This window comes from Vicugna pacos, chromosome 13 (assembly GCF_048564905.1).
Source record: "Vicugna pacos chromosome 13, VicPac4, whole genome shotgun sequence".
NCBI lineage: Eukaryota > Metazoa > Chordata > Mammalia > Artiodactyla > Camelidae > Vicugna > Vicugna pacos.
The window spans coordinates 16,612,453-16,640,315 of NC_132999.1; the positions used below are offsets into that span (position 1 = coordinate 16,612,453).

The 27,863-nt window shown below is 44.9% G+C and overlaps 1 protein-coding gene across 2 annotated transcripts in view; it reads left to right on the forward strand.

Moving 5' to 3' along the window:
• The window catches only part of WLS (Wnt ligand secretion mediator), a 124,135-nt gene that overhangs the window by 66,178 nt on the left and 30,094 nt on the right, over positions 1-27,863 (forward strand). For both annotated transcript variants that reach the window (XM_015240172.3, XM_006205349.4), the window contains exons 3-11: positions 750-874; positions 5,490-5,651; positions 6,730-6,866; positions 9,765-9,933; positions 11,826-11,923; positions 12,287-12,350; positions 14,296-14,439; positions 15,693-15,776; positions 22,545-22,698. In XM_015240172.3, coding sequence (XP_015095658.1) covers positions 750-874; positions 5,490-5,651; positions 6,730-6,866; positions 9,765-9,933; positions 11,826-11,923; positions 12,287-12,350; positions 14,296-14,439; positions 15,693-15,776; positions 22,545-22,698 — 1,137 coding nt within the window. The remainder of the gene's footprint in view (positions 1-749; positions 875-5,489; positions 5,652-6,729; positions 6,867-9,764; positions 9,934-11,825; positions 11,924-12,286; positions 12,351-14,295; positions 14,440-15,692; positions 15,777-22,544; positions 22,699-27,863) is intronic.

Here is a 27,863-nt window from a genome sequence, read left to right on the forward strand (position 1 = left end):
GAACATATATGTGAACATTCATTTGCACAATTATGTACTTATTATTATATTCCTGTATTTGTATAAGTCTTTAATTTGGAAGAAACACTTTACCTCTTATATCAACTTTGTCCACACCATCAAGAAGGGGTTTTGAGTTCTAGAGAAGCAGCAGACCCTATATTTGAGAGCTTCTTGGTGGGCAATTTTAAGAAGGATGCTTTCAGACTGGAGTGTGTCCTAAAGAAATACCCAAGATACTTAACACATGTCTCTGAGTGGTGATCAAAAAACTTGGTCATTTTTATCAGAGAGGAGAGGAAACACCGGGAGATGAGGTGCAGGTTCCAAGTACCTAAGGCGCTTTAATGGAAGAAGGACCTCGTCTGCCGTGTGACTCCTATGGGCAGACCTGGGACCAGTGGGGCAAGTTACAGCAGGCTGAGTGCTGACCATGAGTCAGAATCTGACCATTGGAGCTGCCTCAGAGAGAGTGAGGAATCTTCTGAATCTGGAAGAGTTTCCTTGGGAGCTCTGTGACTTTTTGGCAGAGCCGTTGGTTATGTGAGGGGACCCAGTGTCCAGCTCCAATATTCATCCTATGACTTTTAAGTCTTCAGGTTTGGAGCGTTAGGTTTGGAATTTGATAGGAGCTGATACAGCTCTTTTGTTTGGTTGGTTTCCATGGTAGAGCCTATAAGAATTTTTGAACTATTTCCAAAGTATCTCCCCAAAGCCCATTTCTGAATTGTGCATCCTTTCTCTTGCAGGAGAAAATGCAGAAGTTTCCATGGACGTTTCCCTGGCTTACCGCGATGATATGTTCGCTGAGTGGACTGAAATGGCCCGTGAGAGAGTGCCCCGGAAACTCAAATGTACCTTCACCTCCCCCAAGGTAGGGTCCCTTGGTGTCTCAGTTGATGGGGTGATTATTGTGTTTCTAGGTACGTGGGAAGATTTGCTTGACAATTTGCAGGCACGTTCTTTGTTTCTTAGCATGCACAACGCATGGAGGTTAGTAGTCTTTGTCCTTTGTCTTAGAAGAAGGCAATGTAGGTATTTCATGCCCCTGCACAGGAGGAAAAAGCAGAGGAAGGAATGTGCATTTGAAGTGATTTAGTTGTTTCTATGAAATGCCTCCATAGAAATGAACTCTTGGTTCTTTGGTTATTAGCTAAAAGTGTTTGAAGAATGTTGCTAACTTAATTTTAGGTGTGTAGATCTGCTCATATTGGATCAATGCTTGTGTGTGCTTCTCTGTTTCTTAGGCGTCTCTGTTGCCAAAGTCAGCGTGCAGGTGCGAAGACTAACAATGCCAGGGAACAAAGAGCAGAGATAAGAGGAGGACCTGAGGGAGAAATCTCACTTCCTCTGAGACCTCCCAGTCCTCTTACACACGTTTAGGTCTCTCCCGTCCCTGGTTCTTCCAGGAGGACCTGTTCAACCACTGATGGAGGAAGGTCACTATCCTGCATGAAAGTTTTTCTGGGACAAAGGCCTTAGATTCTTGAGAGATTAAAATATAGGGATGGACTCAGTGACCCTCAGAGGACAATGGGATTTGCTGGTATAAGAACTAAATCAGAATCAGTGGAGGGACCTTTTCGGATGCCAAGTGCTGCCCTCACACAAGCCCGCCCCCCCCCAGGATTCTGTCCCCCTTCCCAGCTCCCTGCCCCCTCCCTGAAAGTCTCTGTGAAGGTGCAGCGGAGCCGCAGTCACCACTCCTCTTGCTTGTTCACATTTCTCAAGGAGCACCACCAGCCAGGTGATCGCTGATGTCCCTGCAGGGGCAGAAATAGTCTTGTTTTCTTTGTGTGAAGTGCGTGGGAGGCCAGACTGCAGGGAAGCACGTCCTTGATTATGTCACTTGTCACTCGGTGTCTTCACGTCAGTTGCTCTTGAAGGACTTGGTCTACTTTGTAGCACCCGTTCTGCTGATTGATTAGGTTGCTCTCTTCTCCTGACATCGGCCTTTCCTAACTTCACTTTTGCCTGTAACTGCCAAGTTAGGGTGCCCTGTGGTATGGTCTGAATGGCAGGTTGAAGCCTCTGAGTACCATGCCCCCACCCTGTCCATCCTGCCCTGAAGAGGAGTGAGATGTGCGGGGCAGGTTCATTACCAGTAGTTAAAGGCCTGGATGTGGAGCAAAACACACTCGGCTTCAGTTCCAGGGTGTATCGCTGACTGACTGCACGACCTCAGGCAAACTTGCTTAATCTGCCCGGTTCAGCTTCTCCATTGCAAAAGTGGGATCGTAGTTCCTTTATACATATGGGAATCTCTCTGAGGACTAGATGAGATAATGAACAGAAGCTGGGTGACCTTATCCCTTAAAATCTAGTCCTGGGACACGTTTGACCAGATGGGCCACCAGGACGAAAGGTATAAACCGAAACGCTCCTGGCAAACCGTACACCCTACACACGAGCACTTTTTGGGGCACCTGGTGGTTTTTAAGTCTCCCTCCCCAGGTTCCCTAGACCAGAGCCACAGAAAGTGTGGTCTAAGGACAGACAGCATCAGCATCTCCTGGTAGCTTGTAGGAGATAGAGATTCCCCGGTCACACCCCAAACCTCTAAATCAAAATCTCAGTGAAGGACGAAGGAGTCTGTGTTTTAACAGGATTTCAGTTCCTTCTCTTAAGCTTGATAAAGCTTGAGTGACTTCAGTAGACCTTCTGCTGAATGATCAGATATCCCCCCACACCTCCCCCCAAAAGCCATTTGAAACTGTTTTGGGTAGGCCCTTGGGGGAAATCTATATGTAAAAATGAATGGTAACGAGAAACTAAAGGTGGCAGGAGAGAGGAATAGCTAATATTTTCAGATCTTTGTATGCAATGGAGGGAGTTAATTATAATCTCTCTAGCTGTCGCTGCAAGTTGATTGCATCTTTCAGAGGTAAGACTTGGATACCTAAACTAAAGGATATAAAGCTTTGGATATGGTATTTCATCCTCAGAAGAGGGAAACGTCATTTCTCACCTAACTTCTACACTTAGAGGGCACTGAGAAGCAGAGTGGGGGGGAGGTCATTAAGAAGTCTGCAACTGCTTAATGACAGTTGCTTAATTAGCTTTAGGATGTGTTGATCTCTTTCAAGAAAGATATTAAACCTTGAAGAGTGTGAAGGAAATGAATCATCAAATCTATGCTTTTTGATTGCAGTGAAATTTAGACTTGAGGTCTGAAGATAAAATGAGAAATTGCTTTAAAGCTTTTTAGTCCCTGGTGGATTGTGAAGTTAAAAAAAAAAAAAAGTCAAGTTGCCACCTGCTGTAATTTGTCCTAATTAGCCAGTCTCATGTTGGAGTTGGAGGGCTGAGGAGGACGGGGGAAAGGAAAGGGAGGGAGGAAGAGAGAGAAGGAAATCTTTCTTCCTAAATGCCCTAAATACCGGCAGAGGCAGAACCTCAGTGCAGAAGGAAAAGGACCCAGCAGGATACAGTGAATCTGTCTCTGAGACAGGTAGGCCAGGCCAGAGTCCCAGGATCCTGCGTGTCTCTGTAGTTTGTTGGACTTAGGTAAATTTGTCTCTTGTGGTGGTGTTACCCTCTTGTAGGGACAGGGAAGTGGAGGACATGCAGAGGCCCTTGATGGGGCATTAGAAGGAAGCCTGGAGATCATCTTATTAAATCATCTTGTTTTCTGTCTTAGGAAGAAAGTGATGCCAAATGAAGTGGGTGACCTTCCAAGGTACCCAGCAAGGGGTGAGGTCAGGACTAGAATTGATGGCTCCTGGCTTGAAGTCCAGTGCCCTCCTTATCACAGCACGGTGCCTACCTTCAGATGTGTCAGAGGCAAGAGCTTTCCTGTCTTCATGCTGTACCCAGTCAGTGGCATTAGACTAAATAAGTTTTGTTTCCTCCAAACTTTCAATTTCTATAAGACCCTGACTGGAGACATATCAGAAAACCCTCCTCTTGTTACCACAGAGGGTAACCAGCCTCCTCAGTGCAGCCTCATCTGAGGCTGAATTAGAGCCCATAATGTGTTTTCAGTAGTTCTGCAGAGTCCTAATAATAGCATTGATTTGTAAGTATAAAAGAGAGGAGCAGAGGGGAGAGACAGATCTATACAAGAAGACTTACCTAGCCTGCAGCTGAGGTTTGGAAAAGAAGGATTCTTTCTATAGAAGGATTTTTAAAATCTCACATGCCATGTCTAGGCAACTCATAGTTCTGATAAGCACTCCTCAGACCTTAGAGGATGAAAAGTGATCATGATTAATTAGTGATGTCTGCCGTGAGTGGGAAAGGAAAGAGTAGAAGCGCGTAAGCCAGGTGATTGCCTGCTCTGCCTCTGCTTTTGTCGTGTGTGTCTCCTGCTCTGTACAAAGATCTGTTTGTTGCACTCTAGGCTCTGACTGTCCAGTAAAGAGGCCCCCAAGATCACAGAAGGGGCAGACTCCTTGTTATTGTCCTTCCAATTTCTCCACTGGACTTCTTACTCTGAAGATTTACAGAAAATGACGGAGGTTCCGAGGAGTCAGGCTTAGAAACACCAAATTCAGTCTCCCTTAGCACTTCCTCAGGAGGTACCAGCAAACATTGAAGCTGACATATGAATATGACAGTGAAGACAGACATTCCGCTGCTTTATCAGAGAAGGGTCCCTGGCTGATAAAGCTCATGCCTCTGCATGGCCACACTTACCCACCTACCCCTACCCCTTGACCAGGGCACGTGGCCATGTGTCCTGGGGTAGAAGAGCAGAAGTTAGTTTTCAAAAGCAAGCTGTGCCCCTACTCGCCAATCTCCCACTGCCGTGTGCTGGCTAGGACCTGTTAAATTTCTTGGCAGGAAGTCCAAGAGGCTTTCCTAGAAACTGAGCTATATTTATACTTTTTAATTAAAATTTCTGCTCCCTTCTGCCATCTTGTCTCTTGGGCAGTTGGAAAGCTTTTGAGGCAGAAAATGGCAAGAGGTCATCTTTAGCAAACTAATCTCATTATTCTCTTTCATCCTTTTGTGTCTTTCCAGATTCCAATGGCTCCTTGGGTTGCTTTTTTTTTGGGTGGTCAAATCAGTAAAAAGATATTTTCAGCTTCTTACACCCTTTCCTGCAGGCCGAAACTATGTAAATAATTAGCCATCATCCAAGAATGTGATGAACATTAGCAAGGGCTTCTTCCTGAATATTTAAGGAGTTGACCGTTTCACAGTGCCTTTTGGGTCTCTGATGATACCCTGCAAATAGCCCTGGTAGACAAGGGTAGTCTGATGCAAGGCTCTAACAAGGACTGAAGAGCTGAGAAAGGTGTTGAAGAAAGAAATTTCTGCTCATTACCTAAAATTTCTGGTTTTACTGTGGCTTTTTTTTTTTCTGGAGATGGGTAGTTGACAGACATACCATGCCTCTGGTGTACCCTGTTACCTGTACCTCAAAGGTATATGTTTAAGCATTAACTTTTTAGAATTGGTGCTATTGAGGCAAAAGCCAGATAATTCAGACATAGTCTATTGGAAATAGTGACCCTGCCTCAAACCCACCACTCTTCTTCCAGACCCCGGAACATGAGGGCCGATACTATGAATGTGATGTCCTTCCTTTCATGGAAATCGGGTCTGTGGCTCATAAGTATTACCTTCTAAACATCCGGCTGCCTGTGAATGAGAAGAAGAAAATCAACGTTGGGATAGGAGAGATAAAGGATATTCGACTGGTGGTAAGTGAATCTGATTGATCCAGGCAGCCTGTGACATCAGAGCACTGGCTAGGAACACTGGTTTGTGAGCATGTATTGGAAGGAACCTCCGTCTCACTCTCGGCATCTCCATGTCTCAATTATTTCACCGAGAAGTAAGAATAATAACAAACCCATGATGGCTGAAATCATAAATTTGTGTGAGAGACTATAGAAATGGACAGTAATGCAATTATTGTGTCCTTTCAAGGTTTTAATACAATGATCATGATTGCATAATGAATAACACCAAGATAAAAGTAAGTTTTCTTTTTAAGTGTTTCACCTTGCAGGCACTGATGTTAAAGGGAGCAGTAGTGGTTTACCTAAACCTTTCCATTTTATCTCTTCAGCAGAGAAAAAAGTAAAATGTGGAGCAAGACTTTAAAAATCTAATTTAGATTTTTTTTAATTTAAGAAACAAATACATATTTATTGTAGAAAGCTAGAAAGTGCAAGTAAACACACAGTAGAACATAAAAATCACCTATCTTAGCCTACCATCTAGAGAAATAACACCTTGATGTTTAGCTAGATCTCCTTATGGATTTTTTCCATATATATTTTATATATATATAAAATATATATATTATATATATAAAATCCTTTCCTTACAAAAAAGGGATCATACTCAATTGTTCCTTGCTTTTTAAAATTTTATGGTATATTATGAATACAATATAAATACACTTTGCAATATGTCCACAGTATGGATTTACCTTAACACATTTTACTAATGCAAACATTTTGGGCATCAAGATAGCTCCAATTTTTCAATGAAAATGTTACAGAAAAATCTTTGATCATGTTTTTAATCATTCCCCGGGGACAGAGTGAGTCTATTTTTATGCCTTCTGATTTACATGTCTGCAGTGCCTGAGGAGGGGTCAGGGGAGGCAGGTGGGGAGTATGAAGACACTACATGCTGTGGATGTTAAAGCTCTTGATCTTGAAAGTTCGGCAGAAAAGGTCTCTATTGACCTCTCCCCAAAACGCATCTGCCGGTAGAAGTAACACTAAGATATACTGGCTTTCAAAATCATGGTTGGTCTCTGTGCAGGGCATTCACCAAAACGGAGGCTTCACCAAGGTGTGGTTTGCCATGAAGACCTTCCTCACCCCCAGCATCTTCATCATTATGGTGTGGTACTGGAGGAGGATCACCATGATGTCTCGACCCCCAGTGCTGCTGGAAAAGTAAGAGCTGACCTGGGAGCACTCTTAAGGAACACTGGCATTCTGTGATTTGTCTGCCATGGTCCTGGTTTCGCTGGAGTCTAGTTCAAGTGGTCCGTGTGTTACTTGTGCTGGTGATGTGACCAGGAATCAATCTGGACTCCCTTGTCTCCTTCAGCTTTCACTTGCAAACTGTGATTAAGTCCTAGGGGTTCTACTGCTCTCAGTTCCCACTCTCTGTTCTGTCTTTGCTCTTTATTCCTGTGTTCTGAATCAGATATTTCTCTCTCTTACTGGGGATGAACTGCCTTGCTTCTGATCCCAACCCCTCTCACCTCCAGAAGGATGACGTTCCTGTAGATACATCCCCTTTTCTCTCCCACATTATTGACTCTTTCCTTTCTGCTCCCATTAATATACAAACACACTCTACCATCGCCCATTCTTAGTCAGAACTCTTTGTACTGCCTTCTGAAGCCACCGCCCCATTTTTCTGCTCCTCTTTACAACAGAACTCCTCAAAAATCTTGTCTATTCATTGTTTCCTCCTGTTCTTTGAGCCCATTCCACACCTTATTAAAATTGCTCTTGACAGGATCACCAGGGACCGCCTCATGCCAAATCCAATGCTCATTTCTCAGTCCTCCCTTTCGTTGATTCTTCATCAGCATTTGACATAATCGATCACTCCCTTTTCTTCATAGAGCCTCCTCGACCTGTCTCATGGTTCTTCTCCTCCTTTGCTGACCATCACTAAGTTACTGTGGCTGTTTCCAGGCATCTTTCCGAGCCCTGAAACTGTGGAGCCAGGTCTCAGTCTTTGGACCTCTTCTCTTCATTAGCTAAGCTTCTTTCCCAAGTGGTCTCATCTGGTCTTGTGGTCTTAAAAATCATATACACCCCTATGACTCTTCGTTACATGGTCAACCTCAGCTTCTCCAACTCTAGACCAAAGTATTTCACCTGTTTATTGAACATCTTAACTTACACAAAAATAGAACACATACAAAGAACCACACTTGTTTTCCCCCCACTTCACTTTCCTTCCCTTTCCTCTTTCCAGGCATCCTCATCTTAGGAAATGGCAGCTCCATCCTTCAGCTGCTCAGGCTAACACGTAGGAGGCATCCTTCACTTCTCCTTTTCTCACACCCCTCTTCCAGCACACCAGGGATCTTACCATTTCCGCTGTGACCTCCCTAAACTAACTCACCGAGATTTCTCATTTCTCACCTGGACTATTGGAAGCAGCCTTTTCACTGCTCTCCTTGCTTCCATCATTTTTCTTCCTGCATTCTATTCACACAGCAGCCAGACTGTTCCCTTTTAAGTAGAAATCAGATCACTCTTCTGCTCAAAGCTCTCTGTTGGCTTTTTATTTCCTTTGCACTGGCCTGTAAACCCTGATGATCCGGACCCTCACCACCTCTGATTTCATCTCCTGTTCTGTCCACCACCCACCATCCACCTTGGCGGTGCTCAGACATGCCGGTGTGCACTCACCTTGCAGCCTCTGCACTTGCCATTTTTGTCATCTGAAGTGCTCCTTCGCAGGTATCTCATTTCCTTCAGGCCCTGATATTATGTCTGTCTTAGAGGCTTCCTCCTGTCTACCTTATTTAAATTGCACCACATCATTCTCCATTCACTTACCTTGCTCTATGATACTTCTTCATAATACTCATTCTCTATTATCATTCCTCACCCCATCTGAATACAAGCATCCCTGGAGCAGGATCCTCACCCTACTTTGTTTACTACTGTATACTTGAATCATGGCTGGCACATAGTAGGAGCTCAATAAAAAAGACTTTGTTGAATGAATGCATGCATGAATGAATGAATGAATCATGTCACTCCATGGTTTAACCTTCTTATTGGATCCTCAGTCCTTATAAGATAAATTTCAAATTCTGTAATGAAGTATGCAAGTTTCTTCATGAGCTCAGCCTTTTCTTCTTCTTTCTTTTTTTTTTTTTTTTAGATTTCTCTGGTATCATGTCCTGGCATTTCCTGAAGTGTGCCACATGCAGTTCCCCAAATGATTCAGGCTGTTCCAGGTCTCTGTGCTTCCATCCAGGCTCTTCCCTCTGTTTGGGATGCCCTTCCACCTCCCTAACCTTGGCTCACAATGCAGCTCACTTTCTGTCTCGATCAAAGTTAGAAGACCTGGTCACAGCCTGTGCACACTTCAGTTGCTTATTACACGTTACCTGGCTCAGCTACTAAACATACCTCCTCAAATGAAAGAACTGGTCCTGCTCATTTAGGTGTCTGTGGCCCTAACAAAATGCCTGGTACATGATCTGTGCTTAATAAACACAGCATGAAAGTATGAATAAATCAGTAACAAAATAAATGATATTTTGGTAGAAAAGTGGCAATTAACAGGGGAAAAGCAAAATAAAAATGAAACAAGCAGCTAAAATAATTTATACTTCATATTGTTTGGAGTCATGTATTATTGAAACAAATATGCTTATATAGTTCATAGTTGCTGAGGATAGCATAATAATGAGTGTTCTTAATGATCAGGTTAATGATACCCTGAATAGATAAGAGAGGATAATTATATTCAGTGAAGTCTGTTAAGAAGGCAAGGAGGGTAAAAACATTGCAGGAAGCTCCCAATCTGAGGTGGCACCAAAATAAAGCTCAGAACATTCAAGAGGTTAGGTTCAGTTACTATATAGAAAGATTAACATAACCGTCCTTTATTCTGCAGTGGTGCCAGTGAAGGAAGACATTTTGTGTCTCTGTGTAAAATCTTACTATGAGAGTGAAGAAACTGGTCATATGGTTTCAGTCCCAATGTGTAACATCATCTCAGTTCCGAAAACTGGGTTTTGATTTTTGAATCAAAAAGGTTTTGCCTCCCAGAGGAATAAAGTAATTTCCCTAATATTTTCTCACCATCAGAGTCATCTTTGCCCTGGGGATTTCCATGACTTTTATCAACATCCCAGTGGAATGGTTTTCCATCGGGTTTGACTGGACCTGGATGCTGCTGTTTGGCGATATCCGTCAGGGCATCTTCTATGCAGTGCTCCTCTCCTTCTGGATCATCTTCTGTGGCGAGCACATGATGGTAAGCGCCCCGGGGGACAGGAGGAGACAGTGGGTGAGGCTGAATAAACTAGTGGATACAGGAGCCTGCTCAAGAGCCCTGGAGTCAGACTCTTGGTTCAAATCCCTGTGTCACCCCTTATAAACTAGCTGCTAAGTGACTTAATCTCTCTGAATCTCAGGTTCCTCATCTGTAAAATGGGGTGTAAAGGATAATGTATAGGGTTTTTGTGGGGTTTAGATGAGATAATGTGAATAAGTATTTAGCAGAACTTAAACACACAAACTTTAATGATTATCACTACTTCTTGTCCTTTGGCTTTAGCCCTGCTTGTCCCCAGGACCAAGGTAACCACTAGAGATTGTGGTTACCAGATCTGTCCAGCTGGCAGTATGTCCAGGTGGCCTAGTAACCCCTATTACCCTGAAATGCTGACCTCCCTGGTCTCAGCTTGTCCAGACACCAAATCGTATTTCAAGAGGGACTGAAGGTACCATGGATAAAAATAAAAATGGTGCAGTCATCACGCTGTGGCTGAGATAAGAAGCCAGCTGGAGCTTGGTCCTTGTGTCAGGCACATGGGCCTCATAGTAGATGGACTCTTAAATTCCTCTGTGGTTTGATCATTGCTTCTGAAGCCTTGCAGCCTTCCCAGGAGAGCCATGAGAGGAGAGGGAGGCTTCTCCTCACTGCTGGGGTGGGCCTAAGGGGTCCTCCAGCAGGTGCACTGACAGCCCCGGCAGCGGGGACTGGGTGTGGAGGGGCTCAGGGACAGCGGCAGGACAGCCAGCCAGGGTGATTGCCCGGCTTGGATGCTACGGCATGTCTTTTACCCTTCCTGGTTTCCCCACTTTACATCCTCCATTTTCTGTCTCTTACCACCTTTGTGTATCTATCAAGAGGAACCATTCTTGTTTTTAATGAAGATAGAGCATATCTATTTTCCTGATCATAAGAGACCTCTCACACTAGATAAATTTTTATTGCTTTTGAGTCTTTTGTCCTCTGGAACCACCCCACCTTAACAACCACAAGTGGTAAATCACATAGGAATTTAACTGTGAATGAGTTATTTTTGGACCACAGAACTTCCACTGCCTAAGGTATGCTGGGGACAAAACTTGCCACCCCAAACCAGAATATCTCTGTGGCATGTGAGTTATTTCGAGCTGAAAACAATCAAGACCCAAAAGACTCAGGAAGAAACTTTGACCTTCCCCCTGACTGCCTTAAAGAATTAAAGCTAGAGGGCCCAAGAATTAAAGATAGAGTTATCACGGGAGATATCTGCAAAGAAAGGGGGCTGGGGGTGGTGGGGGAGAGCTCTAGGCAGGGCCTAAAAGATGGGAGTTTCCTCCATCTCTGCAGGACCCAGCAAACATTTATTTACCAGACATTTGCTTTCCATTTCCACGTGAATTGCTTTCTTATCCTTTGAAGTCCCAAACCACTACCCACAACATCCTCTTTTGTCTTTAGCTGAGGGTGGTATTTAAGGTGAGAGTTTTGGCCATTTGGACAGGTTATTCAGTTTTCCTGGGACTCTCCCTTGGGGACATGTTATTAAACTTTTGTTTGATTTTTGCCTGTTAATCTGTCTCACGTCAGTCCAAGTCTTAGACCAGGTAGACAAACCTGGAGAGGTAGAGGAAAATATCTTCCTCCTAGACAGGGACAAGGCCTTTCTTTGTGTTCCTGTAGCATCCTGCTCCCTTGTGGAAGGGCGAACAACAATGAGCTCCTCAGGGACAGAGATTTTGGTCTCATTCATCCTGGTATGCTAGAGTCTAGCAGATGCTTGGTGCACAGCAGGTGGTCAGCAAGGATTGTTTGAATGACCAATGACCGGCTCACCTGCGGAGTCACTTAGCCCTCCCCCATCTTTGTCTCACTTCTCAACTGGTTTTTCTCAGGATCAGCACGAGCGGAACCACATAGCAGGGTATTGGAAGCAAGTCGGACCCATTGCTGTTGGTGCCTTCTGCCTCTTCATATTCGATATGTGTGAGAGGTGAGCAGGGGACTGTAGGACTCTGGGCTGAAAGGAGTGTCACCATGTCCACTCCCAGCTCTTTAGAAAAAGTATTTGAAAAGGAGAGGGGTGGTCGGGAACCTGTGGGATGAAAGCATTGGCCATGGTCACATCCTCAGATTAAAGACTGGGATGAGATCAAAGACAGAGCTCTTTACAGATGCAAAATATTTGAGCTGATCATACTCTTCAAAATCCATCTCTCTTTAAGTCCTCTGTGACTTAGTCTAAATACAGCCCCCACCCCTCCAGGCTGAAAAGCTGGGAGTATGTAAAAAGGAAAGTTCCCCTTTTCCTCTGTATTAATAATGTCTTGCTTTTCCATCTTGTTTCTCTTTGTAGAGGGGTGCAACTCACAAATCCCTTCTACAGTATCTGGACGACAGATGTTGGAACAGAGCTGGCTGTATCCTTCCTTGATGGGCTCAGGGTTTTATTTCTTCCTGTAGCTGCCTGGTCCCCATGATCATTTTCTAAGTCACGCTGATGATCTCCATATGTGCTCGGCCAGGGCTTTGATCTTCAGACCAATGATAACGGCACAATTAAGGCAGATAATGAGAAGAATTAATGCTTGCTTTCAACCCCAGGTAAGAGCAGGCAAAACAGAGGTTGCAGCTCATCCCCATGGCAGAGGGATCAGAGTTGCTGGTCTTACTGCTGCCTGTCTGAATTATCTATTATATACTTGTTTACCGCAGACTGAAGCATGACTAGCTTTTCCCTGGAGCCACGGAGATTCGTCTCTGGGCCCCTGTGGGAGAGCTTGTTTCTGAAGTCATCTGTGTGCAAGACTTCTTACACTGACCTTGGTGTGCTGGCATCCCATGCCGCTGCTGTTCACTTCCAAGACCCAGTGGGGATAAGGCTAAGGTGATTAGTTCCGGAGGAGTGTTGGAGGCTCCTGGTTGGTTGGCATAAAACCCCATCTGAGTCATCTTCATGAAGCAGAAGCGACAGTCTTAGCTTATCCCTTTTAGGATGCTGGATTTAAATAATTTATCTCCCACAATAATATGTTAAGTGCTTCAAGATTAAAAGACTGTCCTCTTGGAGAGGCGAAAAAGGCTTGAGTTGTATTCTTTCGTGATGGGTAATATCTTGTCATATGCTGGTAAATATGCTTTGTCTGGCCATGATGTTTATATTGGCTTCTCAGTATCACGAAAATTTTGTAAGCCAACCGATCAATAGTATCAGTGCTTTAAAGATGAGGGAGTTGAGCTCCTCCTTTCCCCCATCCCCCCACCAAAAAATGTTAGCTGCACAACACCAGGAACATTTATCATGTTAAAGTCACCTCAACCCTTGCATTCTGTAGATACGATGGAGGTCCAGGGAGGCAAACAGTTGTGAAGGCCTGCCGCATAACTCTATTCTCTCATCCAAGGGCACCATTGATTTTAGGGAAGAAGAAACTGCATTCAATGTATTATTTAATGAAATACAAATGCCGAGTTCAAGCTTGTTAACATTTTAAAAATATGCAACTTGGGGTGTGGTTGTAGCAGAAGGGAGTTGGAGTCTGGTCACCTGCCTCCCAAAGCCAGCTTACTCCACCCTGAGCCTTGATGGTTCTCAGATTAAGTTTTAAAGATCAGCCTCAGACTGTATGGCCCCCCACCCTCAATTCCCACCTTGGCCACGTGTCCTGCTTCTGGTTCCACTTGACAAGATTTTTCTTGTGGTGGCAGAAGATGGCAGATAGAACTCCATCCCTGCTTTTACTTCAAGAACTTCAATCCCATGTCAGCATCCCTTGCAGCTGCTGCTGCTGCACCCAACCCTCACGCCATCCTCTCCAGACGCCGGGGCATCTCAGTCGCCTCATACAAATCCAGGGATGAGCCCAGTGGTTCCCAGACTTGGTTATACTTGGGTTTCCTAGCCCCTGGACAGTCTCATTCTGCATATCAGTGGGACCTAGGCACCTGTGTTTTTAACTCTTGTGGTGACTTTAAGGCCGCTTTCTGCCTGGCCAGTATTGTACAACCAATATCCAATATTTTAGTGCTTTTCAAATTTTCTGTGCATATGGCTGTGCTGGGGACCTCGTTAAAGGCAGGTTCTGATTCGGCAGCAGGTCCAGGGTGAGCCCTAGAGCCTACATTTCTAACGAGCAAGGCTTTGTTCCTCTTCTTACAGAGCTTGGATAGCAACTTGGGACATTCCTCACTGGTACTTTTGTGTCAGAAAACCTCTCTGTTGTGGCTATTAGAGTGCCAGGCTTTAGTATTTTATCCCCCTGAAAATCACCTAAATATCTAGAGACAAAGAGTATTGACACAGATCTGGGGAGAAGTGCTGGGGTCCTTGGCCAGCCTGCCATTTCCTTGACTGGACACCTCCAGATGGCCTTCATCATTGTGGCTGGGATCTGCCTCTGCCTCTACTTCCTGTTTCTGTGCTTCATGGTCTTTCAGGTGTTTCGGAACATCAGCGGGAAGCAGTCCACCCTGCCAGCCATGAGCAAAGTCCGGCGGCTGCACTATGAGGTGAGCATGTCTCTTGACCCATTCAGGAACTCACTGCCGCCTGCTTGATGTGAAAACACACGCACACACGCACACGCACGCGCACGCACACGCACACACACCCCTACACCTGGAGACTGGAAGCTTTTATTTCAAATACACATTGAGAGATTCTCATGTAATGTCGGGTCTCTGGGCAAAATAAGAGGCTAAGTCCCATGCTGAGAAACATCTACTCTTCTGGCCCGTCTCGATCTTGGAGTTTTCTGTACTATAAATGCCTTTCTATCCCCAGTGAGGAGTGAACTTGTTCAGCAGGTTCCTCAGCTTCGGAGTGGAATGTAGGCGCATGCTAGATGGGAGATCTGATGACGGTAGAATTGGGTTTTGGCTTGGGGTGAGCCTTTATTTAAGGTTCCCTTGCTGAGAATCAGCTTTAAGATTGGGGTTCAGCCCAGGTGATCTGATTTCCAGACTTCGAGAGACCACATTCCCCCTAAAACATCCAACAGGGGCTCACAATAGGGTTCAGTAATCTCTATTTATAGATCGTGGCCCTATTCAGATGAAGCATTCGATATCCTCAAATCTCAAATGCAGGTGACACATTCTTAATATTTCAAGGATCGCTTGGGTTCTTGCCTAAGTGGCTGCCCTTGGAGGCATGGGCCTAATTCCTCTGTGTGAAGAGAAACAGGAACTGCAGAACCACAGGGTTTTTATATGCAGTGGAAATAAGAGCCCCTGAACAGGAGGCATCCTCTGAAACACAGGTACCCTCAAATCCTGCTTGCAGGAAACCATGGGCCCTTTGGAGAGCTTTGCCTGTCTCTAGGGCTGGAGGGACACATGAGAAAATTCAACCAAATCCACTTCATGTTGATTAATATGCACATTTCTTTTTGTTCACTGGAGCAGAATTTTATTACAACCGCAGAAAACTTGGATTTGGTAACTTTGAACCCTTGCAGAGAAGCATAACCAGCTTAGCAGGGAAATTAGCAGCCTCGTGATGTGCTGTGCATATAATTTCCCAGACTCTGGTATCACTGTTTCATGAGAGATAAGAACCTAGGAAATATTTGGCCGAATAAATTCTTCAGCCACATTCACATCTGCAGGAGAAATGTTAACTTTGTGAAATTATTTTACCATCACTCTTAGGGATTTGGTTTTACAGATTTCTTTAAAATTAGCTTTTTATAGATTTACATATTAAGAAAAGGATGGATGGTAGCTGGTAGAATGTTAAACTGCTCTTTCTGTCCTAACAGGGGCTAATTTTCAGGTTCAAGTTCCTCATGCTGATCACCTTGGCTTGTGCTGCCATGACTGTCATCTTCTTCATTGTTAGTCAGGTAAGTGGAGCCTGAGAGGTCAGGATGAGACTATCCCTGGGAAAGTGCCTCTACTTTGCACAGAAAATTCTATAGAACTTCTAAGAAAGGAACAGAGGCTATGATTCTGGGTGGCTGACCAAGCTATTTTTTTTTTAATTGAAGTATAGTGATTTACAATATTGGGTTAGTTTCTGGTGTACAGCATAGTGATTCAGTTATATTCTTTTCACTATAGGTTATTATAAGGTATGGACTGTAGTTTCCTGGGCTATACAGTAGGACTTGGCTGTTTATCTATTTTATGTATGGTAGCTTGTATCTGCTAATCCCAAACTCCTAATTTATCCCCTCCCTTTCCCCTTTGGTAACCATTAGTTTGTTTTCTACATCTGTGAGTCTGTTTCTGTTTTGAAAGTAAGTTCATTTGTGTCATTTTTTAAGATTCCACATGTAAATGATACCATATGATATTTATCTTTCTCTGTGTGACTGACTTTGCTTAGTATGATAATCTCTAAGTCCACTCATGTTGCTGCAAATGGCATTATTTCATCCTTCTTTATGGCTGAGTAGTATTCCACCATATATTGTTGATGGACATTTAGGTTAGACTGAATTTTCCTTTCAGTGCAGCCTTGTAGGAGGAAAAAAGTTGCTAAATAAAGTAGAAGCCTACAGCTAGATTGAAGGGCACTTGTTTCCTTTACTTAAGAGAATAAACTTTTCAAGCCCTGTAGCAGAACAAGGAAGTATTAATGTGATTTGATCTTTATCTAACATTAACATAGATCCTTTTACAATCCATCAGCCATTCTTCATAACAATTATATTGCCACTTAAACAGGAAATGTAATTCAAAAGTCCCCTTGGTAGAGCTTTATCTTTCTGCCAGTTATTTCCCAAACTCATAATTTTACCATACTTGAAAAATTCTCAGTAATGATTTTCAATATGGGTAGCTCATTTTAGAAAGTGGGAAGTATCGTTTAAGTCATACATATTATGTATCTATCATCCATTTGAGCTTCACAAAAATCTTATGTCTAAATAGTATAAGAATTGTTATTCCATTTGCTAGAATATGAAATCTAATGGCTTTAGAGACATTTCCCATTTATGCTGTTTTCCTGCTGGGTGGGACTATGGATGGATTACTTAACAGTTCTAAGGTTTAATTTTCTTATCTGTAAAGTGGTAAAACAGTAGCACCACCTGAAGAAGGTGTCGGTAGGGACCATGCGCAGCAATGCTTGCACAGTGACCTGCACAGGGCCCGGCACACCGTGAGCGAGAAGAGCTGTGCTCTTGTGAGTGGCAGAAAGGGTGAAAGTCGTGCTGAAGGCTATCTGGTAACTTAGGGACCAGAATCCGGTCCTTTTGATTTTCTTTGCCAATTGCTCTGTCATCTCTATATTTGATGAAAATTGAGAATGTTAGTAGTGCAGACAAAGCCTTAGGATAAGACTTGCCCTGTTCTGCTAGCAGGCTTCCTTTTGGGAGATGGACTCCTAAACTTTTTTGCGTCCTGGACCCCCTAGGCCGCCTTAGGTGAAGGACATGGGACTCTTCTTTGAATGTTTTTAAGTGAGCAAAATAAAATACTTTGGATTTCAAAGAGAATTAGGTAGGTAGGTAGATAGATAGATAGACAGACAGATGGATGGATGGATGATATATATTTGCAGTTATACCTATTACAGAGACTTCAGGTTTATAACTAATTGGTATGAAAATGTGATTTCTATTGGTGACAAAATTACAGGTGGTGTTAATACTACAGGGATTTGATTTCTACATTCATACTTGACAGAAATGGTAACTTCCAGCTAGAGACTAGTGAAAATAAAGGTAGAATTTTTTCCTGCTCCAGTTCACCAACCCCTTGAATTCTATCCAAGGATACTTGGGGGTGCCTCTAATCCTGGAACCCTGTTGGCTACACCTTCTGGGCAGTGCTCATGTTGCTGCTGAAGGCTGAAGTGAGTAGAGAAAAATAAAACAAATACACATACATATCTTCAGAAGTTCTGTTCACCACCTCTGCTTTGACCTGTAACAGTGCTGTGTTTGTAGCAGACTGTTTATAAAACCTTGGAAACTTCACCCTCCCCTCCAAATGCAGTAAAAATATTTCAAATTCTGAATGGTTTTTTTATTCAACCAGTAGAGGCTCAACCAAGGGTGTCTGAGGCCAGACTTATCCCCTGACTGATTCCCGCATGTGACCAAATGCTTTCCAGTCCTCCGATCCCTCAGTAATGCAGTGTGACACCTTATACCGTCCGTTCTGCGAGGCTGAGAGAGCAGGACGCACTCCTTGGAGAAGCGGAATCTTAAGGAAGATGAGCTGAATAATAAAAGGAAGGAAGGGTACCTTTGCCCCTAACATGTTTCTGCAACTTTAGAAAGCTGAAGGCGTTCTCCCCCAGCCCTTCCCGCTGACCCTCCTGTTTCTGCAGGATCCCTCCCACCTGGAGTCAAGAGGGACATTTGGCTGATTTAAGGCAGCTACATGTTGCCTGAACTTAATCTTAGACATGTTTAATTAGTGCACCTTTTTGAAGCAAAGGAGGCCAGCCTTCCAAATCGCAGAGTTTGGGGCTTTTCTTTGGAGAAGAAGCTTAACATTCTACTGCCCCAGTATTTTCTAACAGGGCTCCAGTTGGTGACTGGCTTTTTATATCTGCTGCGACAGTCGGCCCAGAGTGGATTTCAACTCTAAGGGGGTAGCAATGAGGGCTTTTGGATTCCATTAGCTCCTTACATTCCCCCTGCTGGGTTATTTTTTTAAAGGTTTATTTATAGATATCTAAGACGTTTTCAGGCATAACTCTCAGTGTCCCAGGTACTGTATTAATACAGTCATCAGAGGATTTATTTTTTAATGTCATTTTGGAATGTCTCAGCAATGAGCTCACCTGAAAGAAAACCTATAGGGTAACTTTTTGAAATGGATCCCAGCCTTAGGTAAAAGGAATGTATTAAAACTCCCATTATGCTCTCAGGCTTGCTGGGAGAGCCTGCATTTAAGCCCCATGAAATATAATGCGAGGGGATCTCGCCAGGATATTGAAGCTCTGAGGCCAGGAATGAAATGCCGCTGGAAGCTGTGGAATGCAGTGACCTTGAGGCTTTGTAGCTGGGGACTGAGGTGCTGTCTTTTAATGCCTGCCATTTTAACGGCCTCGGTCATAGCAACCGAGCTGGCACATCACAGTCGGGTGTTTTAGCCCCTTCCCTCTGGAAAAGAAAGAGGCGTTCCATTTAGAGGTGGCAGGCAGTTGGGAACAGAAGTGCAATGCAGGCGAGAAGGTCACCGGCCTTCACTGAGGGGACTCCAGGTGCCTGACATGCAGGTCAAGCCACATGCAGGAGGCTCCCAGAGAGCCTGTCCCCAGCTCTTTCTGTGTGTGTGATCACTTCATTCTGCTACTTACAGAGGAAATGTTTCCAGTAAGAGAGCCTGTGTCTGGGATTTGGAAATCTTGTTGTGAAGTGGAATGTTGGTTGTCAAGACTACTGGGTGTAAAGGGCTTTGACCTTCACTTGGCTACAGGGCTGTAATTGGGTGGTTTCACACAAAAGTAAATTGTTCAAATGTGGAATCAGGGAAAACAGGGACTCTGAGAAATAAGATTTTAGGCAGAGGAGAGACTTTTTTTTCCTGGTTGGGGCTACCTGATTTTTCTATCTGAAAGTGAAAAGGGCTGACTGTCACCTCTTTGCCTTGTCATTAATCAGATTTTGGATTTACAAGGCCTGCTCTGCTGAGGCTGCTGGTTGTGGTACGTATTGGTGGGAATGTACTGAGAGCTCCGGGCGTGAATAATTGAGAGAAGAGAGGGGAAGGCAGGTCTCCCAACAGTAGAGTGACAGTATGTAGACAGTCCATTTCTGCAAATTCAGCTCTTTGCCCTCAGCAGGAAATAATGCATTTAGAGACGACAAATTAAGTAGTATAGGTAATTCTGCCACTGCATTCGAAACGGGTGCACGTGTCCCAAAGCAAACATGAAATGGGGGCATGAATCTACTCTTTCCTCAGTCAGCCCTGGCTCCAATGTGTCCGTCATGGTACAAGAATCTCATTTCAGTGGTTCTGCTGTAAAATTGTGTCTTGCATATATATCCAGTTTATTATATACCACACATTACTATGTCTGGGATCCGTAGTGCATATATATATATTACTATACAGATTTGAATACAGAAACCTGTGTATGTGTGTGTGTGAATATATTATATCTATGTAATAATTTGCATTATGGTCAATTAAGTGAATTTCAAGGGAAGTTTGACCTGACATAAAAGTTGCCTTATATGCTAACTTAAGAGACTCACCCTTTTTATATACTGGGTCGGAATGCCCTTTTTGGAGTCAGAACCACAACTTCCTGGCTGAGTAGTCCTGGGCAAGATACTCTCTGTGTCATAGTTTACCCATGAGTTTTGAGTGCAAATATTACCCATCCACCTCACAGAGTTGTTATTCAGACTGAATAATACCTTCCATGAAAAATTCTTAGTAAAGTGCCTGACGTATCATTAGCGTTGAATAAATATTAACTATTATCCTTGTTATTATATTTAAAAATCTTCACTTTATTACCTGTGTTAACAACTTGTTTTGAGTGATGATGAAAGAACATAGTAGAGAGCACTGTGTAAATGAAATTGTACTCACTAGCCATTGACCGCTCGTCTTACTTTTAAGTGTAATTATTATGGTTTTACTACGGAATGCGGTGTCTTCTCTTTACTTCTCAGTCAGATATTTCCTAAAGGCGACTCTTCCCAGCCCCTCTTTCTACCTCCATGGACCCGTGCTGGCATTCCTGCGCATCCCTGCATCCCCGTCTATGTTGATTCACCAGGCGTCTGTCTGGAGAGCACCATTGTGTACCAGGCGTGCAGGTGTTTCCTTCCATGGGTCAGTTATGCTGATCCCAGCAAGATTCCATTTCAGCAGAGTTGTCACTGCTGAGTGTCCCCAGCTTGGATCACAGGAGGGAGGCTCTCCTACAGGCCCTTCCCTAGCTGACAGGGTCACTGCCATGACAGAGCAAAGTGGGAGCAGTCTTACCCCTCCTTCCCTTCAGTTCACCCAGCCTGGCCTCCCCTCCATGACCACACAGAAGAGTTCCCTTTGTTATGACGACAGGTACATGTATTTCCAAAAGCTGTCTTAAGGCTCCTTCTCCTTTTTCTGTTATATGCATTAAAAACCATCTTAAGTATGCTCTAAGTATTGTAAGTTTTACAGAGTTAGGATATTCTGTACTTAAACGTAAGAAGAGTGACATTTGCAGAGGTTGCTAAGCGGTCCTAAATAGCTTGAATGCTGGTACACTGTTCTAAAATCATTAATGGTTATGAAATCCTTCTTTGCCAGAAAACATTCCTAAGCATGTCATATAAAGTGAGTTATTTTCCAAAGTAAATAAGAGTTAATGGTGGTGGTTTGTCTATAAACCACAAAAATGGAAAATTATGTATCACCAAGGCCAAACTGAAACTGGTAAGTTTATAATCCATTAACCTGGTTAACTGACACTCCAGGTCCTTCCGAAGGAAATACCTGTACTTAGAGCTTTGTTCTGCCTGGGGCCCCCATGGGTCATGGGTTAGGCTAGGGGTCCCAAATGAATTGAGACCCTCTGCCTGGTAAACAGGAGGTGAAGTCAGCCGGCTTGTTAAAGCCATTAACATTTAGGTGCAGCCTGCCACCTCACACTTTAGATCCCAGAAGGAGGGGCTCCTGGAGATGGCTTATGTAACACAGTCTCGTTAAGCTATCACAGGAGCGTCTGTCCAGTCTAATCCTTTCTTTTACTCTCATTTATGGTTTCCTGTAGCAGGCAGAAGTGGTCAAAATCAATACACTGATCTTAGAGTTGGCATAAATGATTAGTCTCTTGGCTCAACAGTTCTCATGACAGTTCTTCGTGCAAACTGGATGTCATCAGACAGCCCTTAAAACCATTACCAAGTCATTAACATAGACAAAGGCAACCTCAAAACATTCTTGCCAAATTGTAAAACATATGAAAGCTTCCTAGTTCTCTTCGTGAGTAACTTAACGTAGGTGACATTGTAAAATAGGATTTATTGAGTGTCTGCTGTGTGCCAGGAAATTTCTAGAAATATTTTTACTTAATTCTCCTCAGTAATCCTTCAAGTTTTTGTTTTGCACTTAAGAAAAATGATGTTTAGAGTCTTAATCTTACTTCTCTTACATTAAAGGGAAAGTGAGTGGTGGAGCTTGGAACTGAACCCGGGGTCTGTGACTTGAAGCCTGTGTCTCTTGCCTTCTCCACATTGCCCCACCCAGGGAAACTAGTCACTCTGAGGATCCATCTGTTTGTTTAACCTGCCCTGTGGTGCATCAGGCACTTGAGCTAGGGCCGTCGCAGAGCTGGTCTCTGCCTGCAGGGAGCTTACATCTAGCTGGGAAGATGGGGGAGGAGGAGTTATTGTTGATGAGTGTTAGACTCAAGTGCAGTTTCATTAAGTCAGGGATCTCGACGTACTGCTGTTTCAGGAGGAGACACTCCCCAGGTGATGCTGACGTGCAGCCAGGATGAGAACCACTGACTTTCTGCCTCACATGTCGTAAGCCTTCGGTTAGCCTCAGTTCATGCTAGTATGATTCAGATTAAGAAATGGAGTCTCACATGGCCCTTCCCTTTCCCATACATAGAGGAGACGTGGTGTTTGTGTTAGTTCGTTCCTGTTGGAGTTGTGTTTCTTCTCAGTTCCAACTGAATGTCACTCCTTTTTCCATAGGTGACTGAAGGCCACTGGAAGTGGGGCGGCGTCACGGTCCAAGTGAACAGCGCCTTTTTCACCGGCATCTACGGGATGTGGAACCTGTATGTCTTCGCTTTGATGTTCTTGTACGCGCCGTCCCATAAGAACTATGGGGAAGATCAGTCCAATGGTGAGTTCCAGTCTCTTTGGCATAGCTTTATTCAGGATAAGCAGGCTTCTGTCTCTACAAGACTTAGAAAGCAAAGGCTCTGGGTTCCCCAGTTAAACTCTCCTCCAGGTGTGAACGTGCACCTCCAGGGAGACAAAAAGCCAGCATTGGGCAGAGATTTCTATAAGTCTGCATTTTTAAAAATCTTTAATACATGTTGGGAATATTGCATTCTAGTCTACAACATGTCCCAGTTTTAGTATGAAAAATTAAGTTTGTTTTCCTCAATTTTTGGAGCAAAATTGACTGTTGGAAAGCATGCCACATTTATTCTTCTAGTTTGAGAAGCACAGCCTGAGATAATGGGTGGAGGGGGACTGGCCCTGAGAGTTGAATGGAGCTGGCTTCCTCTTCCCCCTGGTCATTTTCCTGCAAGGCTGTTGCCACATCCAAACCAGTAGCTGTTCATCTGTCTCTGTAACCGTCCTCCCTGTAGGTGCTAGATGTGCTGTTTTTGATGTTGATGCTGCAGGAAGCCTTGGAGAACTTAGCCAGTTCAGTCATTTTATAGATGAGGAAACTGAGACCCAGGGAAGGATGGGGCTTGCCTGGGGTTTCTCCCCGAGCCACGGTGGAGGGAAGTGAATTCTGCTGCCTAGGCCAGTGCTGTTAACATGGAAGAGGCTCCTGTTTCTTTGCATCCTTAGCCCTGCACTGTTTGCCTCCACCCTTACTCTTTCTCACACCTGCTTTACCCAAGCCACATACCTGCTGTTCCCCAAACCGGAGATGCCCTTTATAAGATCAAAGCCAGTGCCCATCACTCTGTCTCAGAGCAGAGACCAGGACTTTAAGATCTGCATGTCTGCATGGCACTGAGGGTTGGCCTTACTCACAGGATGTGCTCAGCAAGTATGTGCAGAATGAATGGATTCATATCCTGCCTCCCTCCATCTGGGTCTGATAAAACCCTACCCGTCTCATAGGCCCATTTAAAATATTTCCTCCTACAAACCCATTTCTGATCACCCCAGTTGGAGTCCAGCAAATTATATTCAATGGAATATTGTTGCCGTGGGATGTTGGTAGGTTTTAATAGTCAAATAAGTTTGAGAATCATTGGGTCTTTAATCAGCATTAATGCGATTTTTACTGCAAAATACCTTAATGCCTTTAGCACATTAATTTGTATTGTGAGTCTTTTAAGACGGGTGGAGGTAATAGCACTTCCAAATGATGAAATCATTTGCCCCTAAAACCCTTTTGCCAGGCATCTTTGGGAACTAGTGTTCTAAGGAACTGTCCTGGAGGAACGTGGTCACATTTTTCAGGTGACACTCACTGTGTGGGTGTAGGAGATGAGTGCGCCTGTGTCTTCCCTCTCCTGCTGGAACCCTGGAACACTAACTTCTGGTGGGCAAGGACTGGTTCTTAAGGGTGCTTTGAAAATGTTGAGTGCGTTCATGCTTTAGAAATAGGAGTTCTAGATTAGCTTTCACATTTTACAGACAGGCCAGTGATCTTGAGATGGGGGTAAAAAGAGGGGCGTGATGACATGAGAGATGGGGCAGAGAGAGGAGGGCAAATGTGCGGAGGATCAGGGGTATGGGATGGTCTCAGCCACCATATGGCCCCAGTGCTGTACCTGCTTCTTTTGTGCAAAGGCATCCTGGACATCAGGCCTCTCTTTTCTTCCTGCTCCACAGCTTCTTGTCACATTCAGTACCAGGTCCATCTCTGGCCAGGTGTCTCTGGCAAGAATAAAGACCTTTGGCTTACCTACCTACCTGCCCAACTCTAAAGTTTGATTGACTTCCTTTCCAGAAAGTTGGGAGCTAGGCAGCCTTCAGCTTCCTTCCCACTGCTCGCACTCAGTGTTTTACTATATGCATGGAAATGGGAGCATGTGGTCTCTCACACAGTGGACCTCCATGATGGCAGCCAGAAGGGATCCTGAGCTTGCCAACAAGAACCTTGACTTCACCTCGTGGCCATCCTGTTGGACTTTGACAGAAACCGTATGGACCGGTCCTTGGCTTGACAGTATTAAGCTGGAACCTAATAGGTGAGGTTCCTGCCTTCCAGGGAAAAACCGCCTAAAGTGATCGCTGGACCTCCTGGGATGCTGGAAAGCTAATCCTGGTGGGCAAGTTACTGAATCCTGGCTGTGTGCTGTAGCACTTCACGTATGTAAAATCTTCTGGTTGATTTTGCTCTGTGACTATTGGCAAACTGCTTCACTTCTCCGGGCACCACTTCTCCCACCTGTGAGTGATCTCTTAAAGTCTTTTGAGAACATAGGGTTCTGTGGTTCTCTGTATTCCTGTTAGCAAGGAAGGGGCAGAAGAGCGCCCCCTGTCACAAAGCCCAGTGGGCGATTCTGTCCAGCGTAAGGGGTTTCCAGACACTGGTGAGAGTTCGCCCGATGCCAGCACTTTCAGGCACACGGGAAGCCAGAGCTGGGGCCAAGCCCACAGGGGCCGGGTGACTGCCTGCCGCTCTGTGGGGCCAGATGCTTGAGCTGCAAGCCATGTTAGGCGCTCCTGTTGAGGCTTCTCACCTGGTTCAACAGCCCCCCACTCCTAGGCTTCAGTCCTTGCAGTTGAGAAGAGCACTTGATCTCTTTCCTTTCAGATTTTTGTTGTTGTGGAAGGTAGTTTGATCTGTAATTTCACAGAAATCTCAGAAGCTGTTCTCAACAGGAGGTCACATCCCCTGAATCCCTTGCCAAGAGGTGTTCAGAAAAGTTCATGGCGGTTTTGCATCGTCATTTATGACGGGACGTGCCACTGGCCTTGAGTGCCAGATTCTAGGGATGCTAGATGGCCTGCTCTAGGCACAGCAATCCCTTGTAGTGCAGAATTGTCCTGCCCAGAATGCCAGTAGAGCCCCTGCTGAAAGCCATTCTGCAGGCAGTTGAGCAGGCGGACTCTCTGGGACCCTGTTCTGATCGTAAACACAAGAGTCACACGATTTAGCAGCCCTCCTCGGCGACATGACCCGCTGTGGGCCCCTGGCAGCTTGTGCACGCCCCTCTGTGGTGCTGTGTCGGTGCGTTTGCAAGGGGCTTTCCCGTGCTGGGTTCTCCCATCACTTTCCTTCTCTCCTGACTTCCTCCGTCATCCGCGCCAGACCACACAACGGATCCTAGGAACCTCGGAGCGTGTGCCAGGATTCTGAAGCTCCTTGGAAAGAGCTGGTTTGGACTATTACATGGAAACCTAGAAACCTACTATATTTTTAAATTGAGTCTCTGGATGACATTTCTCCTCCTCCCCCAGCCTTCCCAGGCTCCTTTTCCTTTCTTGTGGAAAGCTTTTATTTTTAAATGGCTTGGACTCCCTTCCTACTCTAGCTTTTAAGGTCCAGAGCCAAGAATTTGGATCTCTTGCTATGGAGAATGAATCCCAGGTGTGCAGCCCTTCTTGCCTTTGTGAGATGGGTCCTGGGTGGACCTCTGAGGAAAGCTCATTTCCGGGAACTTGAAGCAGTTTCCAAATGCATCTGAGGCCAAAGAGGCTAAGGAAAGAGACAGTTTTGTTTGGTGTGGAGAGAAATGCTGAGTAGTGTCGGGGACAGAGGGTAGGAAGGAAGTGAAAGCAGAGAGCCTGAAAGTTTGCTTCTCCGTTTTGGTCAAGGGATGGACAGAGAGAAGCACAGCGGGCAGGAGGTTCGAGAGAAGGTCTGTTTCTGGAGAGCGTTTTCTCTTACATGTTTCTGTTTCTCTTATTGTGTGGCTTGGAAGGTGACCCTCAGACATGAACTGGGGGATGTCTTAGGGTTGAGCCTGGTGCTGGGTTCCAGAGGATGGAGTGACAGAGACACAGCTAGTAGCCTGGTCTGCGAGATAAGGCTTCTTCCTCTGCCTCCTGAAATGCGGGACGTGGCGGGACGTGGCGGGACAGCGTCATAGTGTCCAAGCCAGAAGGTTTTCATGTTGTCAGCGGCTGATTGGTGACGCAGGGCTGTGGCGTTCTGGGTTCCTACCTGTATTTTACATATATCTTATATATATATATATATATATATATACACACATATAAAATATATATATTTATATATACATATAAAACTATGTGTATGTTACATGCAATTGTGTGTATATACGTGTGTGTGTACATATACACAAACACACATATACTTTTTTTTTTTTTAATTTAGCAAAGGTTCTTTAGACTCCCTTTTGGGGACCATTCACATTCCTGCTCCTGCTGCCTTTTCATGAAAGCTGCTCTTTTTGCCCATGTCTGTGACCAACCTGTGGATCATTCTGGACGTCTCCCAGGCAGAAGCGAGCTGCAGCCCCAAGCAAAGGTGTCATCTCCCAGGGGTACATGGTCAAACCCTGAACACATGACACCTGCCCAGACCCCCTCAGTCACCAGGTCATGTGGGGAAAAACCAGGCAGAGCGGCTTATGACGTCAGACAGTTCTTGGTCCTAGCTTTCACTTCTCTGTTCTTTCATCTATAAAATCTCTGTCAGAAGGTTTTAGGAAGAAAGTGAAAAATGGAATTCCTGACTGGATGCCTATGACAGAGGGAACAGGAGACGCTCTGACTGCCGGCAGGTCCCTCTCCCTTCCTGCCCGCGCTGGCTGTCTTCTGCCCTGCCCGCTCGTTCTGCAGGAAGCCCCGGCAGCAGCCCTGGGCCCTTGTCTGGGGAGCTGCCGCGCGGGCCACCTTTGCACCCCGAGGCTCCTGAGGTGCCCTGCTGCTTGCTCCACAGGAAAGGTAGCTTTGGCTTTTGTTGCCTCCGTAGACATTTGCTGTGAGTCATGAGGCTTTGACAGGGGCTGCCTTTTGTTGCGCTCTTTGCCCGGCTCGTGTGTTGGGTGACCCGCACGCACCCTCGGCCAGCCTGGCTTCCTCTTGCCGTGTGCGCAGTGATGGAGTTGGTCTTACCCCCAGGGCTCGACTCAGATTCTGAAGTGGGTCTCAACAGCCTTTGTCCTCACCCGGTCTTCCTTCGGTGTTTGCCTGCATCCTAATCTCTTTTTCTCAGAAGGACACTGGTCCTGTTGGATTAGGGCTCATCCCAATGACTTCATTTTAACCAGATCACCTCTTTAAAGACCCTGTGTCCACATACCATTCATTGCCTTCTGAGGCACTAGGAATTAGGACTTCAACAAATGGGCTATAATCGGGCCATAAACACTAAGGTTTCACACGAAATGGCTTTTT